Consider the following 19,129-nt stretch of genomic DNA (forward strand, 5'->3'; position numbering starts at 1 on the left):
AAAGGAATAGAGGTGATGAGCAGATATTGCTGTCAAATGTTATGCAATTTCTCTTTTAAAAAAATTATTATTATTTTTTTAACTTTGGGGCTAATATAACTTCTGTTCAACTTTCTTCTAGCTCCTTGGCTGAACAGAGAGAGACTGGAAGGTGTTAAGTTCACAGTGAGCACCTGCCTTTCTAAAAACAGCAAGGCACAAATGCAAAGGCCTCTTTCTTGTAACAATAACGGGTGATCACAACACTTGGCCAAGACTGTAATGTATCAGGGTATAAAACCCCCTTTTTTTGGGACTCAAGGTTTGAATTCTGATTTGGAAAAGGGTTTTTGCACTAACTGGGCGGCTTCTCTCTGCTCTGTGGCACGGCTAGCTTACACCTTGAAGTGGTGTACTTTTCCAGGACAAAGGTTTGTAGCGTGGGTGTGATCGTGTGGTATTTCTGTTGGCGCTTCTCTTTTGACCACAGGAGCTGCGGCTGTTGCCTCGTGTTCGTGAGAATGAGTCTCGTGCGAGGCACTTGTATGGTTGTGCGAATGGGCGAGGTCCACGACAGTTTCGGTTTGTCCTGGGGAAGCAATATTTTTTCCATAGTGATGCTCAATCAAATGGTTGTGAGGAATTCCATCCTGGAAAAACAGAACAAAAACAACAACATGTAAACACGGATAAGTCTTCTTTAGCCATTGAACCATGAGCCGCAGTGGCACAGTGGTTAAAGTGCACCACATGGCTTAGGGCCAGGTTACTTACGGGACCGCCTACTGCCACCGATTGCCTCCCACCAACCTGTGCGCTCTCACAGAGAGGGACTCCTCAGGGTGCCGTCCGCCAAGCAATGTCGGCTGGCGGCCCCCAGGGGAAGGGCCTTCTCTGTGGGGGCTCCCACCCTCTGGAATGAACTTCCCCCAGGACTCCGTCAACTGCCTGACCTTCGGACCTTTCGCCGCGAGTTGAAGACATATCTATTTATTTGCGCAGGACTGGCATAGAATTTTTAGTAGTTTTTAATATTTGGATTTAAATTTTATTGGGTTTTATGGTTTTAAATGGATTTTAATTTGGCCTTACATTTAATAAGTTTTTTAATTACTGTTTTTATTGTGCACTTTTTACTGTTTTATCTGGCTGTGAACCGCCCCGAGTCCTTCGGGAGAAGGACGGTATAAAAATTTAATAAATAAATAAATAAAATAAAGTGCAGTACTGCAAGCGACTTCTGCTGCCCGCCAGCTGCCTGCAATTTGGCAGTTCGAATCTCACCAGGCTCCAGGTTGGCTCAGCCTTTCCATCCTTCCGAGGTGGGTAAAATGAGGACCCAGATTGTTGGGGGCAAATAGACTAACTCTGTAAACCGCTTAGAGAGGGCTGTAAAAGCACAGGGAAGCGGTATATAAAGTCTAAGTGCTATTGCGATTTTATCCTGCTTTGAACTTTCCACAAAAGTGAACTAAGAAAATCCACTGAAAATTGGAAAAAGAAAATCAAGAAAATCTACCTCTCTTAATATTTTCAATAGGGGTTGTCTGCATTCGTTTAGTGACCCTTCGAAGTTACAGCAGCCCTGAAAAAAGCAACCTATGACTGCTTTTCACACTTATGACCGTTGCAGCCTCCCCATGGTCAAGTTTCGGATGCTTGACAACTGACTCACGCTTACGACGGTCTCAATGTCCTGGGGGCCATGTGTTCTCTTTTTGGAGGCCTTCTGACAAGCAACGTCAACGGGGAAGCCAGCTTCACTTAACAACCCTGTTACTAACTTATCAACTGTAGTGATTCACTTAACAACCGCGGCAAGAAAAGGAGTAAAATGGGGCAAAACTCACTTAACAACAGTCTTGCTTAGCAATGAAAATTTGGGGTTGGCAAACATTGGAGTAGAAGTCAAGTGAATGAAACTGAAAAAATGGCAGTTAGTCCTGCAGTTTAATCGAGGGTCATTCTTTTTTGTTATTGTAAGGCATATAACTAAGGCATAATTTGTTATAAGTTTGTTGAATGAATAGCATGGCAATTAAGGAGCCAGAGTTAAACTGGGGAGATCTAGATTCAAACCCTTCCTGGTTAGATAAATTTCTAGGTAGCTCTGAGCCAGTTATTCTGTTCTCAGCCCAACCTACAATCCAAAGGTGAGGATTGCATTCGGTTGAAGAGACAGATGTTGGGGGAATAAAGCAGAAGACCCTAGAACAGCTGCTAGAGCAAAGACAACCAAATATAGCTTTCATGTCACACTTGTAGGTGTGTTGTGTTGTGCCTGAACAGTGAAACCCCTGCCACAGAATCTAGAGTGCCCAGAGGTTTATACCATATCAACCAAAGATTTGAATGCTAGCCAGCCATAAAACAGTTATATTAAAATTTATTCTGGAGAAAACTGGAAAACCGATGTAACCCATGCTTGGCAAAAACACCTTTTAAGTGTTTGCTCAAAGCTTCTGAGAACGCTGGATGTCAGTTTCCAGAAGACCCCAACTCAGGAGTGAAATCCAGCAGGTTCTGGAGAATTGGTAGCAGAAATTTTGAGTAATTCAGAGAACCAGCAAATACCACCTCTGGCTGGCCCCAGAGTTGGGTGGGAATGGAGATTTCGCAATATCCTTCACCCTGGAGTGGGAAGGGAATGGGAATGGCTTAGGACCCGGGTACTTATGGGACCGCCTGCTGTTACCTTGTGCCTCCCACCAACCCGTACGCTCACACAGAGAGGGCCTTCTCAGGGTGCCGTCCGCCAAGCAATGTCGGCTGGCGGCCCCCAGGGGAAGGGCCTTCTCTGTTGGAGCTCCTACGCTCTGGAATGAACTTCCCCCCGGTTTACGTCAATTGCCTGATCTTCGGACCTTTCGGCGTGAGCTGAAAACACACCTATTTATTCAAGCGGGACTGGATTGAAATTTTATTGGGGTATTTATGTTTTAAGATTTTAAATGGTTTTGGAATTTCGGCCACATTGTAATATTTCTTTTTAGCCTCTTTTTGATGTTTATATGTTGAGTTTTTGCTTGGCTGTCCCTGAGTCCTTCGGGAGAAGGGCGGTATAAAAATCGAAATAAATAAATAAATAAATAAATAAAATTTTGCAATATCTTTTCCCCCTGGAGTGGGGAGTGGGGAGGATAAAAATAATAATCTGAGAGAAAAGGAAGTATATAAATAAAAGAATCCATGGTTTAGAAATCATGAAAGGCTGCATTATGCTAAGGCAAGATCAAACAAATCGTATTATATATCAGAGCATCTACCCATGTGAAGGGATGCAGGGGAATCTACAGATGGAACAGGAAGTCAATTTGGAGCCCCTTGGATGGACAGAATGGATAAAAGAAACCAAGAGATATGTGGACTTCAACTTCCAGAATTCCTTCTGGCTGGGGCATTCTGGGAGTTAAAGACTACACACCTTAAAGTTGGTTAGGATGAGAAACTCTGGTGTGGAGAAAAGGGAAAGAGGATGAACAAAATTGCCTTTAACATACATACCTTGACATCAAAGATGACACAGTCTGACTCATACTTTTCATCTTTAGGTTTTTCAGTGGCACCATGTGATCTAAACACAGTCGCTCTGCAGAATCCAATATGCTGGAGAGAAAGAGGGGGGTGGGGAAAGGAAACATTAAGATATTTCCATATGAACCCAAAAAGCTACTTAGTGAATTAAAGAATCTGGTCAGGTCACAACCCAATTCGTTAGAGTAGTCGGCATCGTATCCAGATGTTGACGGGACGGGACACCATTTCTGGAGGAATGGTGATGAAATTGACGTTGCACAGAGGTTAAAGTGTAGGATTTGGGCTGGTGAAAGCCAGAGTTAAGACTCTATTTCTCTATGGAATATTTGGCCTTGCATATTTATTTGAATGTGGTCCTGGTTTGCTAGGAAAAAGAGTCGGGGGGAGGGAAGGAGGAGAGAGAGAGAGAGGAGAGAGAGAGAGAGAGAAAAGAGAGAGAGAGAGAGAAGAGAAAAAAAGAAAAGAGAGAGGTGAGAGAGAGAAAGAAAGAAAGAAAGAAAAGAGAGGAGAGAGAAAAAGAAATGAGAAAGAGAGAAGAGAGAGAAAGAAAAGAGAGAGAGAGAGAAAGAGAAGAGAAAGAGAGAAAGAAAAGAGAGAGAGAGAAGAGAAAGAAAGAAAAGAGAGAGGTGAGAGAGAGAAAGAAAGAAAGGAGAGAGAGGAGAGAGAAAAAGAAATGAGAAAGAGAGAAGAGAGAGAAAGAAAAGAGAGAGAAAGAGAAAGAAAAAGAGAAAGAGAGAAAGAAAAGAGAGAGAGAGAAGAGAAAGAAAGAAAAGAGAGGAGAGAGAAAAAGAAATGAGAAAGAGAGGAGAGAGAGAAAGAAAAGAGAGAGAGAAGAGAGAGAAAAGAGAGAGAGAGAAGAGAAAGAAAGAAAAGAGAGAGGTGAGAGAGAGAAAGAAAGAAAGGAGAGAGAGGAGAGAGAAAAAGAAATGAGAAAGAGAGAAGAGAGAGAAAGAAAAGAGAGAGAAAGAGAAAGAAAAAGAGAGAAAGAGAGAGAGAGAAGAGAAAGAAAAGAGAGAGAGAAAAGAAATGAGAAAGAGAGGAGAGAGAAAGAAAGAGAGAGAAGAGAGAGAAAAGAGAGAGAGAGAAAAAGAGAGAGGTGAGAGAGAGAAAGAAAGAGAGAAAGAAAGAAAAGAGAGGAGAGAAAAAAAGAAATGAGAAAGAAAAGAGAGAGAGAGAGAAAGAAAAAAGAGAGAGGTGAGAGAGAGAAAGAAAGAAAGGAGAGAGAGAAAGAAAAGAGAGAGGAGAGGGAGAGAGAAAAGAGAGAGAGAGAGAGAGAGAAGAGAGAGAGACAGGGCAATTGCTCAGATAGGTTTTGAGTTGACCCTCGCACTTACTGCTTCTCCTGCTGCTTTGGGATGGCAGTTATGATGGTCCTCATGGGCTTCCTGGGCGGAGCAGTTGGTCTCCACAATAGCAAACTCCACATAGAAAGCTTCAGGATCATACTGAAATCAAAGCAAGAGACGTTTCAGCTGGGTTGTGGGTAGAAATGGCTGGGAGAATGAAATTTTAGTCCTGTCTGCTGCATATTCCCACCATCACCCGTGGTCACCTGTTCCTACTGAATTTTCCAGCTTCCTTTGGCAGAGGGAGAGGTAATTTGCGATCCCCGGAGCCCTTAAGAAATAAGGGTTTCTGAGCTTTTACGTGGCTGTTTCATGGCTTCTGTTTTAGAATATTCACAATAGAACAGAGCTGGAAGAGGACAGGAAGGCCTGGAAGAACGTTGTCCATGGAGTCGCGATGGGTCGGACACGACTTCGCAACTAACAACAACAACAAAGAGCTGGAAGGGACCTCCCGACTCCCCACTGGAGATCCTATACCATTTCAGACAAGTGACTGCCTAGTCTCTTCTTAAAAGCCTCCAGTGATGAAGCACCCACAACTTCTGAAGGCAACTTCTGTTCCACTGGTTAGTTGTCCTCACTGTTAGGAAGTTTCTCCTTAATTCCAGGTTGCTTCTCTCCTTGATTAGTTTCCATCTATTGTTTCTTGTCCTGCCTTCTGGTGCTTTGGAGAATAATTTGACACCGCCCCCCCAGGGGTGAAATCTAAAAATTTTCCCTACCGGTTCTGTGGGCGTGGCTTAATTGGTGGGTGTGGCTTGGTGGTCAGATGACTGGGTGGGCATGGCCAATAACAATAAATATAAAAATAATAAACAAAATATAAAAAACAATAATATCAAAAACCAACTTTCACACTTTATACACACACACACAACACAACACAACTGACTCATACACAAGGTAAGAGCAGCTGCACTTCACACTTCACACAGCCACAAAAAGCTCAAAAACCAACTTTCACACTTTACACACACACACCTCACACACGCACACACAAAATGCCACATACAGCTTTCTGAGATTTTGTGTGTTTGTGTAGTTAGAGTGAAACACTACAGAAACACACCAAATCTCAGAAAGCTGCACAAATATTTTATTTTATTATTTTATTTTATTTTATTTTATTGTGGACTTCAAAACTCAGAGTTTCTCAGCTAGCAAAGCAGGAAGTCAAAGCAAGCTTTTTTTTTTCCTTCAGTAGCTGAAGAAAGCATGCAGTTGCAGCCGGAAAGGAGCAGTAATTATAGGTAAGGGAGGAGGGGGAATTGGCTGGGCATGGGTGGGGGCTCTTGTAAGTGCTGTTAAAAAGTGAGTTTAAAAGCCTGTGAGGATCAGGAAACTCCTCTGGGATCGCCAGAGGAGGCTTTTAAATCCTGGGGTTTTTTTTTTTCCTTCAGTAGCTGAAGAAAGCATGCAGTTGCAGCCGGAAAGGAGCAGTAATTATAGGTAAGGGAGGAGGGGGAATTGGCTGGGCATGGGTGGGGGCTCTTGTAAGTGCTGTTAAAAAGTGAGTTTAAAAGCCTGTGAGGATCAGGAAACTCCTCTGGGATCGCCAGAGGAGGCTTTTAAATCCTGGGGTTTTTTTCTTTTTTTTCTCCCCCCCTTTGGCTGAAGAGGGTTTTTTAAAAAAAACTTTTAAAGGGTTTTGATCTCTGCTCAGCCCCGTGATCATCAGAGGTTTTTTTTTTAACTTTTAAAGGCATGTTTGGGCTGAAGAAAAACTTTTAAAAGTAAAAAAAAAACCTCTGCTGATGGTGCGGCCAGAGATTTTTGCTACCGGTCCTCCGAACCAGCAGCTGCCATCGCTACCTAATCGGGTGAACTGGTGCGAACCAGGAGCATTTTACCCCGGCATTCCCGCCCCTCTTCTTTGTGGCAGCCCCTCAAATACTGGAATACTGCTATCATGTCCCCCCTGATTCTTCTTTTCCTTAGACTAACCAAACCCAAAACCTGCAGCTGTTCTTCATATGGTATTTCACTTGGGGGCTGTTTCTAAATTTCACTTGGCTGGGTATTGGCTGTAATTATATTTTATCAATAAAATGTCAGTGAGTCCTTGTTCATTAGAGTCAGAGGCTTGGAACGTAAAGTTAAAAGAGCCGGCTACAGCCCCTGTGTCGTGTCCCACTCCTCCGCTGACGGCCGGGTCAGGGAAATCCGAATCAGGCTTGCCTCTGCAGCTCTGCTCAAAGTCCTAGCAAAGTCCTCAGAGCAGGCAGGAGACCAGAAAGTGACTTCAGCAAGATAAGTTCGACTTTGCCTGACTCAGAGACTGCCAGAAAGCAGATCCTTTATATAGGCCATGGGGTGTGGCTCCATGACTCAGCACTCATTAAGGCCTGCCCCTCCCTTCCTTCTGTTGCCTCCGCCTATCCACTCTTCTGATGCGAGGGTCACTCCAATCAGCAGCTGTTGGAAATAAACCTTCCTCAGGCTCACATGCTGTGGAGGAGGGGGAGGGGTCTAGCTGCTCCGTTTGCCTGGGCATGGAGCCAGGGCTGGGGCCGGGGGGTGCTCCCTCCTCTGCAGCCTGCTTGAGCATGGAGCCAGGGCTGGGACCAGGAGGTGCCCCCTCCTCTTCATCTTGTCTGGGCATGGAGCCAGGACTAGGGCCGGGAGGCATACATTCCTCCGTGTTCGGGAGCAGATAAGAAGGCCCCGGCTGCTGTGAGAGCGGGCAAGACACAACACCCTGGTTCTTGAAAAGTTATATATCCCTTTTTTTCTTAGCAGCTGGTTCTTTGCTCTTGGTACTCTCCAAGCTCGGCTGTTTTCTTGCAGACATTTTATTACCCAAACTAGGTAACATCATCGGTGCTAGTCTATCATCGGTCTAGCACTGATGATGTTACCTTTTTTGGTTAACGAAACGTCTACAAGAAAACACCCGAGCTCAGAGGGCACCAAGGACCCTTCATTTCAATCCTGAGCTACAAACAAATTCTCCTTTGTTGATCTCTGGTTCTTCTCCTAGACTTTTGCAGAGCATAATCTCCCCTCCCCCCACCAATCTCCTCCTGCTTTCTCTTAATTATATGAAGTATCGAAGCATTAAAACTGGAAGAGATAATCAGAATTCCTTTTTAAGATTTGCATACTAACTTTGTGCTGCCCTCTTGAAATCTCAAGGACTTCATAAGCGTGCTCAGGCAGTTGTTCGTTGTGTTTATGGAGCACGTAATCGACAGACTCTACCACATGAGGGTCATTCCTGGGCAACAGAATTGGACATTTCAGACAGTTTCGCCGCACATCTTCCACAGAATCTGAAAAGACAAAAAAAAAATGTCAAGAAGGGCATTTCTAGACACAGATACAGATTAACAGAGTTGGAAGAGACCTTGTAGATCATCTAGTCCAACCCCCTGTCCAAGCAGGAGACCCTACACCAGGGGCCTGCAAACTTGGCTCTTTTAAGACTTGTGGACTTCAACTCCCAGAATATCTCAGCCAGCAAAGCTGGCTGAGGAACTCTGGGAGTTGAAGTCCACAAGTCTTGAAACAGCCAAGTTTGCAGACCCCTGCCCTACACCATTTCTGACAGATGGCAGTCCAGTCTCTTCCTGAAAGCCTCCAGTGATGAAGCTCCTACAACTTCTGAAGGCAACTTCTGTTCCGTGGGTTGATTGTTCTCACTGTCAGAAAGTTCCTCCTCATTTCTAGGTTGAATCTCTCCTTAGTCAGTTTCCATCCATTATTCCTTGTCTGGCCTTCAGATGCTTTGGAAAACAGCTTGACCTCCTCCTCTTGGTGTCATCTCCCCCAAATATTAAAACACAGCTATCATGTCTCCCCTGGTCCTGCTCTTCACTAGACTAGCCATGCCCAGTTCCTGCAACCGTTCATCATATGTTTTTAAAATAGGTGGCAGTCTTAGCTGAGAACGGCTGCAAAAAAAGCAGGACATCTTGTACCATTTCAGACAAATGGTTGTCTAGTCAAGTGGTAGGTTTCAATTTTTTTTACTAAGGGATCTGTGGGCGTGGCATGACTTGATGGGCATGGCTTGATGGGCATGGCAGGGGAAGGATACTGCAAAATCTCCATTCCCTCCACACCCCAGGGGAAGAATACTGTAAAATCTCCATTCCTCCCAATCAGCTGGGACTTGGGAGGCAGCGAATAGACGGGGGCGGGGCCAATCAGAATTTTTGCTACCGGTTCTCCGAACTACTCAAAATTTCTGCTACCGGTTCTCCAGAACTGGTCAGAACCTTTTTTTTTTTTTTTACACATTTATATCCCGCCCTTCTCCGAAGACTCAGGGCGACTTACATTGTGTAAGGCAATAGTCTCATTCTATTTGTATATTTATATACAAAGTCAACTTATTGCCCCCCCAACAATCTGGGTCCTCATTTTACCTACCTTATAAAGGATGGAAGGCTGAGTCAGCCTTGGGCCTGGTGGGACTAGAACCTGCAGTAATTGCAGGAAGCTGTGTTTAATAACAGGCTTCTTACAGCCTGAGCCACACCGCTAACCTGCTGAAACCCACCTCTGGTCTAGTCTCATCTTAAAAATTTCTGGAGACAAGTAGTTCCACTGATTCATTATCCTAACTGTCAGGAAATTTCAGGCAAGAAGTTAAAAAAAAAATAGTTCGGGCAGCAGGTTAAAGTTACTAATTTTGCAATGGGAGACCGTAAGTACAGACGGTCCTTGAGTTACGACCACAATTGAGCACAACATTTACGTTGCCAAGCGAAACGCTTGTTCAGAGAGTTTGCCCCATTTTACGACTTGTCTTGCCACCGTTCCTAAGTCAATCGCTGCAGTTCTTTAATTAGTCACACTGTTGTTAAGTGAATCCCCAATGACTTTGCTTGCCAGAAGGTCGCAAAAGAGAACCATGTGATCCCGGGACTCTACAATAGTCATAAATCTGAGTCAATGGCTAAGAGTCTCAATTACAACCATTCGTTGAGTGTCCATTCAAAGCTACAATGGCACTGAAAAAAAGTGACGGTTGGGACCATTTTTCACCCTGTTGCTGTTGCAACATCTCCATGGTCATGTGATCACAATTCAGACCAATGGCGGAATTCAATTTTTTTTACTACCGGTTCTTTGGCTGTGGCTTGGTGGGCGTGGCTTAGTGGACGTGGCAGGGGAAGGATACTGCAAAATCTCCGTTCCCACCCCATTCCTGGGGGAAGGATATTGCAAAATCTCCATTCCCACCGCACTCTGGGGTCAACCAGAGGTGGTATTTTATGTACACTTTTATGTACACTGAGAGCATATGCACCAAGACAAATTCCTTGTGTGTCCAATCACACTTGGCCAATAAAAATTCTATTCTATTCTATTCTATTTGCCGGTTCTCCGAACTACTCAAAATTTCCGCTACTGGTTCTCCAGAACCGGTCAGAACCTGTTGAATAGCACCCCTGATTCACACCCTTGGCAACTGGCTGATACTTATGATGGTTGCAGTGTCCTGGGATCAGGTGGTCCCCTTTTGTGATCTTCTGACAAGCAAAGTCCATCGAGAAGCCAGATTCATGTAGCAACCGTGTTACTACCGTAGCTTAACACCTGCAGAGATTCACTAAACCAGGGCTCTCCAACCTTGGCAACTTTAAGCCTGGCGGACTTCAACTCCCAGAATTCCCCAGCCAGCTAGCCTGGGGAATTCTGGGAGTTGAAGTCCGCCATGGTTGGAGATCCCTGCACTAAACCATTGTGTCAAGAAAGATTATAAACTGGAGCAAAATTCACTTAGCAACTGTCCTGCTTACCAACAGAAAGTTTGGGCTCAGTTATGATTGTTAAGTTGAGGACTGTAGCTACGTCTTGGCATGCATTCCAAACTATGGTCAGATACAACGTCCCGATCCATCAAAAAGTTTCTTAAATGGGACAGGAAAGACGAGGGATCACCTAGTGTCCTACTTTCTATCCCTATTCTGCTATTGCTATATAAACATAGCGATACATCCTGTAAATAATATAGATGATGGATGGGTGTTTCTCTCTTTGTGTGTCTCCCTCTTGCTTTGCCTCTCATTTTGCAGTTAAATGTTTTGATGTTTGCTAATGTTCAATAGACATTGAGCCATAGTTTTTCCTAGTTGATCCGAATAATTCCTAAGAGGTCTGTAAGGGGCAGCATAAGAGCCCTATCCCTGTTCTAACGTTTCCTCTATTTGTATCTTTTTTTATGTATCCAATCCATGATTATACTTATTACCTAATACGTTCTTGAAAATAAAATAAAATAATAAAATAAAATAAAATAAAATAAAATAAAATGATTGTTCTTGTTCTAGATAATGAGATTGATTGGGAATGGCCTAAATGCAAACTAAATTGGAAAATTTCCATAGCAGTTTCCCAATAACCAGCAAGTATCAACAACAGAGTTAATTTTCCTGCACTTTCATTTCCTGGACAGGACAGCTTAGGTTCTGATTGGCTTGGGAAGGAAGGAAGGAATGAGGAAGGAAGGAAGAAAGGAAGGGAGGGCGGGAGGGAGGGAGGGCGGGAGGAAGGAGGGATGTCAAATGCTTTATTAAGGGTGTGTAAGTGCTTCCAGTCCATATTCTTTTTTTTTTAATTTGCATTTATATCCCGCCCTTCTCCGAAGACTCAGGGCGGCTTACACTATGTCAAGCAATAGTCTTCATCCTATTTGTATATTTATATACAAAGTCAACTTATTGCCCCCAACAATCTGGGTCCTCATTTTACCTACCTTATAAAGGATGGAAGGCTGAGTCAACCTTGGGCCTGGTGGGACTAGAACCTGCAGTAATTGCAAGCAGCTGCTGTTAATAACAGACTGTCTTACCAGTCTGAGCCACAGAGGCCCTCAAACATCAGATTGATTTGAACTGTCGGTTTGATTCAACTCCATCAATTGAATGGACTGAAAGCAGCTTTCTAATTTGTATTCCCAAACAGATGAAAGAAAAGGTTTTTGCAGATGCAGCGTAAATAGTTTGGAGGCATCCAGTTCAGCGATCCATTCCAGCTCATTAGATTGGCTTGAATTGCCTTTTGACTGAATTAAAGCAATGCATAGTTAGCTTCTCTCGGGCGAAACATCTCAGGACCCTTAAGATGCTGCTGAATTTTAAAGAAAGGCTGGGCCGGTAAACCCACCGTCATAAAAAGTTAATAAAACAGGACAGAAAACGACAAGAGGCCAGTGGCTCGCTCAGCTCTTGAACCCAGCCCAGCTAAGAATCCAAGAGGGACAAAGACAAATTACCTGGATCTGAGTGGCATTTCACAGCAACCACTTTCTCGATGCCTTCATCGCTGAGAATCTTGACATCACAATCTCCTTCAACAGCCTGGAGATACGAAGGCATCACATTAAACACGTTCAACTTTTAACTTAACATTTTAACTAACCGTTGTGGGTTACTGCTTTAAAGCTGGTGCTTCTGAGGGGATTTACAGCATTAGTAGGATTTATTATGGTCCTTTATAGCCTATTTCACATTCTTAACAGATAGGGGATTATTAAAATGAGCACAGTGGACTAGTAACTTGGGTAGACTAGTCTGTCAGGCAGCATCATTACGGTATCTAGTGCACTGTGGTGGAATGTAGTCTGGATTCCCAGGTGGGAGGGGTTGCATTCCAAAGAAGCAAGGGACAGTGAAGTTTAGACAGTTTGGTTGGGAGGTCAAGACAGCTCCTCCCTAGAAGTTCTTAGAGTACTGTATACATTTAATAATGCAAGTAGTTTGCTTTAGTTTGGCATGATTTCTGTCTATAGCAGGGGTCACCAACCTTTTGGACCTCAGGGACCACTAAATTCATAATTTAAAATCCCGTGGACCACTAATATGATCTGCCTAATGACTGGCTGGGTGGGTGTGGCCAACTCGATGTCACTCGCATCGAGGGGCGCCTCACCAGCCTCTACTCTCCCCTCCCCTCCCAGCCACTCCTCCCCTCCCCGCCCGGGCTCCTTAGGGCCCCAACAGGAAGCAGTTTTTGGAGCTAAGCAGCCACCATGTGAAAGAGCTGGCAAAACAGCTGGATCAGTTCAAACTGGATCTGGCCGAGAAGGAGGCTCAGCAGAAGCACCTCACTGAGGACTAGGATCATAGGTTTTCCAAGCAGAGGGAAGACCTGCGGGAGTGCAAGGCCAGGTACCGGTGCCTGGAGGCTCAGCGGGCTGAGATGATCAGCCAGTTCCAGGCCATGAGGCAGTCTCACTGGAATGAGGCCCTCCGGCTCTTTGCCACCAGCGCCACTTGCCTCCAGCCTTCGCCCAAAGCCCCACACCAGGAGGCTGAAGCAGACCCCGAGTTGGAATTTCTGCCCCTCTCTGCCCCACACAAAAAGACCCTGAAGGGGGAGACTCTCTGCAGCAACACAAACGTTCATTGCCTGTGTCTGATCCAGGAGCCATAGTTTTAGGACCCCTGATTTAGTGCAATATAAAAAATGCAAATAATTTTTCTGAGGACCACTAAAAAATTTTCATGGACCACCAGTGGTCCATGGACCACCAGTTGGTGACCGCTGGTCTATAGATAAGGAACAATAAAGGGAAATTGCTTTGTCCTAACTTAGCGGATCTTTTTTGGTTTTGAACCTGACATGCATACTTGCTTCAAAACTATCTTATTGGTGTCTTCGGTCAAACATTTGCAGTTGTTGTAATAGGAGAACTTCTACTTGGCCAGTTCCGCGTTGATGAAAATTGGACCGTAACCACTAAACCTGGGACATCCAGCCTTGGACATAGCTTGCTGAGGAATTCTGGGAGTTGAAGTCCACAGGTCTTAAAGTTGCTATGCTTGGATACCTCCTGTTTTAAGCAGTGGGGTAATAAGGCACTTTCCGTGGAATCTGGCATGGGAACAATTCAGCCTTGGGATTTCACAGGGTGAACGTGAAAGAAGAATCGACTTCTTAATTCCTGACTAATTCATTGCTCGGTGTTGAAATGAAATTTGGTTATGTAACGTGAACTCAAAGTGAATGCCCAAGGAATATGTTAGCGACCCCTGAGGTTTCATTAATCCTTTGTTCACCAATATATCACTTTGTGTCAATGGTGAAATGTAAAATTTGTTATTACTGGTTCTGTGGGTGTGGCTTGATGGGAGGGGGTGTAATGTGACTGAGTGGGCGTGGCCAACCTTTTTTTTTTTTAACTTTTAAAGCATTTTTTTCTACAACCTGTTCGGCCGAAGAAAAAATGCTTTTAAAAGGCAATCAGGCAACTCAGCTGGGATCATCAGAACCCTTTAAAAGCATTTTTTTCTACAACCTGTTCGGCCGAAGAAAAAATGCTTTTAAAAGGCAATCAGGCAACTCAGCTGGGATCATCAGAACCCTTTAAAAGCATTCTTTTTGCCTTTAAAAGAAAAAAAAAAGCCTCTGATGATCAGGCAACTCAGCTGGGATCGCCAGAGCCTTTTAAAAACATTTTTTAACAACCTCTTTGGCTGAAGAGGTTGTAGAAAAAATGCTTTTAAAAGTAAAAAAAAAATAAAAGCTCTGATGATCACGCGGCTCAAGCTGGGCATGGGAGGGGGGGGAGCAAGGATTTTTGCTACCGGTTGTCCGAACCAGCCGCCACCATTGCTATCGAATCGGGCGATCCGGTCTGAACCGGGAGCATTTCACCCCTGCTTCGTGTGTATATGTGTTCAGAAACTCAGTTTACTCTTGGTGGAGTGGTAAGAAGCCGGGACGAAATCCAGCAGATTCTGACAGGTTCTGGAGAACTCGTAGTGGAAATTTTGAGTAGTTAGGAGAAATGGCAAATGCCACCTCTGACTGGTCCCAGAGTGTGGTGGGAATGGTGATTTTGCAGAATCCTTCCCCTGGAGTAGGGTGGAAATGGAGATTTTGCAGTATCCTTCCCTTGCCATGCCCACCAAGCCACACCCACCACACCACACCATGCCCACCAAGCCATGGCCACAGAACCGGTAGTAAAAAAATCTGAATTTCATCACTGGTAAGAAGCCACCTGTCCTCTCATGAAGTCTTAACATTTTCAAGAACCTACCGACACTTACATGGTAATGCAGTGGTCTTGCGGTACAATTCTCAGCAGGAGTTGGATCCAACACGTGACAGACTGTCTCCAAAAGTCTCAGCTCAAAGAAGATTACCTTCCCATGGGGTCTCTAAAATGAAAAATTAGGATGAGAATGACTTTTCTCTCTTCATATTTCTGTCTCTGTTGCATTTAGCTGACTCTCGGAAATGTTTGAATTGACACGCAAGTTAAAAGATCTCGTCCTGGTGCAGGAGTCTCCAACCTTGGTCCCTTTAAGACTTGTGGACTTCAACTCCCTGGCTGAGGGACTCTGGGAGTTGAAGTCCACAAGTCTTAAAGGGACCAAGGCTGTCCTGGTGTCTTTCTCAGTATCAGCTACTTTAAAGATATTACACCCAACAGGAAATTTCAATGCTGCCTTGAGTTTAACACAGTTCCTTTGGAGGTTGCAAGGCAGGAATGGACAAGGCTGACATGTCCTGACATGAACTTCTGCATGTGCATGTGGTATAAGGTATTCTTGCAGACCTCAGTTGATTTCCCCAGATGTTGGTTTTGGCCAAGTCTGGGTGGAAGAAATGGCCTCTTTCTGACATTGCATGGTTCATATGTGTGCATATTGTCTATTCAGCCACCAGCATTTGGGCTCCAAAAAAATGGCATTGAATAGTCCTGGCCTGTCTACCTACAGATACTCCGGACAATTGTTTGGCTCACAGGAGTCTAATGAAGAATGGATTGTTGGGACTTTTTCTCCATTGGAGAGTTCATACAACAACCTAGTTGGAGAGTGAACCATTTCCTGGATCTCCATCACAAACTAAATAACCCAAGGGGATGAGTTGACGCAACAAATCTAACCGGTGCTCACACCAAGTTCTGCATATCCAAACGCAATTACAAAAACATGTTCTGTGCCGGTTAAACATGTGGTGCGTACGCTGAAGATCACGAGATGACAGCTAAAGAAGCAGCAGTCAAAAGTATAAGCGGGGATAAGGTGGGCGGCATTGTGTGTCACTCTCCACAAAATGGTGGACACCCGTTGTCCACACCCGTCTAGCAAGTCAACTGAAATGGAAGCTATGAGATTACAGAAGATTGGCCGTAGATTGCCCAAATCTCAGCAGGAAGGCTAAAGAAATTGACTGGCACAACATCACCCACCCTCCAAAAAAATCACCTAACTGTTATTGATTTAGTAAATAAAACTAGGAAAAAAATTTCTTCCCATTGTACTTACCCGGGGCAGGACATGAGCATCCTTGATTATATTGAGAACGTGTTTGTATCCATGTAGACTATGCTCGTTGATGTAGTTCACAGCCAATGCTGCCAATCTTTCAGCTTCTTCGCTGTTGCAATCGAATTGCTGCGACAAGTGATGGCTAAACGTACATCCTATAATCTGACCTAGGAGTACGAGGGCTACCAGGGAATTCATGGCTCAGTTCAGAGATGATCTCCAGCGGCACTGATGGAAGGAAGGTAGAGGATCCGACGTCAGATGCTCCTTTTTATGGAGTCTTTCTCCTTCGCTGTTCCCCCCCCCCCCCGACTACCTGCCACTTGCATAGGCTTACCTGGGAGGATGCAATATTTGCTGAAGGTCCTGCAAACAAGAGGAAAGGAAAAATAAATATGTGAGGACATCTAGTCAAAGTCTGATTAGATAAGGGGGAAAAAATGCAGATTGTGCGAAAAGAGGAAAGCCACACTCCGAGTCAGTCAGTCATATTCATCCCAGGATACCGCTGCAGAAAAGGGTATTTTTAAGAATAAAAAATCATACAGCAATGATGCACAAAGATAGTGTAATAATAACATTTGGAAGACTTTGTGTCAAACCTCAGCTCCATTTGTGACCTAAGTAATAGGGATTAAGTGCCATCCAACGTTGATGTTGACTCCTAGCAACTAATTCAACCTTTTCTAGAATGATCTGTCCCCAGGCTAGCATTTAGGCCATCCAACATGGCAACCACTGCAGTTGTAATCAAGTCCATCCATCTTGCTAATGTTCAGCCTCCTCTTTTCATTCCTTCCACCTGTTGTGACCAAGTAGGTAGTAGGAAACTCAGTCAGTGTAAAAACAAACAAACTTTATTCAAACAGCTGAGAATTACTTCATTCTCAGCGTAGTTCAACTAAATTAAAGCAAATTCCTCCCAAAACAAATTCCTCAGTTCTATCTCCAACCTTGGTCCAATTAGGCAAACTGCCAAAGGCCTTTCTTGGCAAAAGTTCAGAAGACACCGATACAAAGTAAATGCAAAAAGACGAAGCTATCAACTTTGTTTTCCGGCAAAGAGCCCAAATGCTGTTGCTGGTCTTTTAAGCCTTATGGGAGGGGCCAATCATCTCTTGCACTACTCCTGAGTCGTCCTCTTTGCTTGAGCTTCTCTTGCCTTCTGGCAGCTCTTCTCATGCATGCATTAGGAACAGGCTCCTCTTGTTCCTCTGCCTCACTACTGTCAATCTCTGGAGGCTCCGGAGTCTGCACCTCACTCCCCGATGGCCCTGGTCCCACCTCAGCCTCCAACACAGAGCCCTCATCCGGGCCTTCCCCAGCTTCCAGAGCTGGCCGACACTCTTCCTCAGCCTCATCACTGTCCGACTCCATTGCCGGCTCCTTTCTGGGAGTTGAAGTCCTCCAGGATTCAAGTTGCTAAGGTTGGAGACCCCTGCTTAAGCAGCAGACCCTATACCATTTCAGCATTGGTGGGATTCAGCTAGTCTGCACTGATTCGAACCAACCGGTTGTTAAATGACCACCATCCCTGCTATCAGTGGATCCTGGGCGCTGCACTGCAATGCAGAAACAGGTAACAGAGCAGCCGGTGCAAAGGTCAAAGGCCACTTTCCCTCTTTCTTCTCCCTGCTCCTTCTCCTTCCCTGGTGCCGGCCACTCCGTTGCCCATTTTTCCATTGTAGCGCAGCACCCAGAATCTACTTTAACAGGATACTCTCTGTGAGTGGACAGTAATTTAACAACTGGTTTTCCCAGGGTCAGGTTGCCCATCGCAGGAGGCTTGTCCCACTGGGGCGAACTAGTTGTTATATTATTTGAATCCTACCACTGCATTTCAGACAAATGGTTGTCCAATCTCTTCTTAAAAACCTCCAGTGATTCAGCACCAACAACTTCTGAAGACAAGTCCACACTGATTGTTTGTCAGGAAATCCCTCCTTAGTTTTAAAGTTGGTTCTGTCATTGGTTAGTTGCCATCCATTGCTTCTTGTTCTGGCCTCAGGTGCTTTGGAGAATAGCTTGACTCCCTCTTCTTTGTGGCAGCCCTTTATTGAACACTGCTATCATGTCACCTCTGGACTAGACTAGACCTACCCAATTCCTGCAACCGTTCTTAATAAGTTTTAGCCTCCAGTCCCCTAATCATCTTTGTTGCTCTTCTCTGCACTCTTGTGAGCAACAAGAAGTCAAGAATTAGAGTAACAATGCAATTTTCACAACGGACACTCCTTGGGATAATGCTTTGTGTGAATATGGCTGAACCCGTCATCCATCATCTTACAAGTTCCAATGAAACCCACCGAATTCCTGGTCTTCTGAATGAAGACATCAAGGTCATTAATAGAGCTATCCAACCATTAGTGTGCCAAAATGACAACAATGTGAACAGGCTTTATATCATTTCAACAATGGCTGGGTGATCCCACTATGAAGCTTGAAGGCCTCAATGGGGCCACAGTTATAGAATTGTAAGGTATATTCAGATACTGGGGACTAAACTGTGCTTTTTCGAGAAGGAACTGAGGAATAGCAAACAGAATCTGGTTGTCCTTTGTGGCAAGGGACATTTGGGACTTCTTATTTCACTAAGAGACCTTCCCTAATTTTAATGAAATATGGAGCTGTGGAGAGCATTTTATTTTTCCACTACGTATGGACAAGGACATCAAATATGTTCAAAGTCAAAAATTAAGGTGAATGAACAAGGCTTAAATCAACAGAACTGTTTGTCCAAAAAGTAGCCAAAGCTAACATGATAAAATAGTTTACAAGTTCATGGACAGGTAGTTGCTGCAGTCCATCCCAAAATCACAGTGTGTCCTTTGTCCTCTGCTGATTCCATAGATTTATACCACCCACTCCCCGTTTTTTTTGTGATAGGTAAACCTCGATTTACGACCCCAATTGAGCCCAACATTTCCACTGCTAAGTGAGATGGTTGCTAAGGGAGTTTTGACTCATTTTCTTGCCTCAGTTTCTTGCTTGTCACAGTTGTTAGTGAATCACTGCAGCTGTTAAGTT

At 44.4% G+C, this 19,129-nt stretch overlaps 1 protein-coding gene across 1 annotated transcript; it reads right to left on the reverse strand.

Annotated features, from left to right (window-relative positions):
* Positions 1-141: 141 nt before the first annotated feature.
* AHSG (alpha 2-HS glycoprotein) lies at positions 142-16,354 on the reverse strand. Its single transcript, XM_058188311.1, has 7 exons — positions 16,100-16,354; positions 14,873-14,983; positions 12,091-12,175; positions 7,974-8,137; positions 4,851-4,961; positions 3,484-3,585; positions 142-629 (listed from the first exon to the last, which is right to left on the reverse strand). The coding sequence occupies exons 1-7, from the start codon at positions 16,298-16,300 to the stop codon at positions 375-377; spliced, it is 1,029 nt and encodes a 342-aa protein (XP_058044294.1). The 5' UTR covers positions 16,301-16,354; the 3' UTR covers positions 142-374.
* Positions 16,355-19,129: the final 2,775 nt, after the last annotated feature.

The sequence above is a fragment of the Ahaetulla prasina genome, chromosome 6, assembly GCF_028640845.1.
Source record: "Ahaetulla prasina isolate Xishuangbanna chromosome 6, ASM2864084v1, whole genome shotgun sequence".
In the NCBI taxonomy this organism is placed as follows: Eukaryota; Metazoa; Chordata; class Lepidosauria; order Squamata; family Colubridae; genus Ahaetulla; species Ahaetulla prasina.

Bases quoted from the DNA above. Each gene is read 5' to 3' on its own strand.
- AHSG (XM_058188311.1), bottom strand. From the start codon at position 16,300: ATGAATTCCCTGGTAGCCCTCGTACTCCTAGGTCAGATTATAGGATGT. The intron at 8,138-12,090 runs GTAATTTGTCTT...TTGTCTTTTCAG, and splicing joins GAAATGCCACTCAGATCCAG to ATTCTGTGGAAGATGTGCGG. The intron at 630-3,483 runs GTATGTATGTTA...CTGTTTTTCCAG, and splicing joins GTGTCATCTTTGATGTCAAG to GATGGAATTCCTCACAACCA.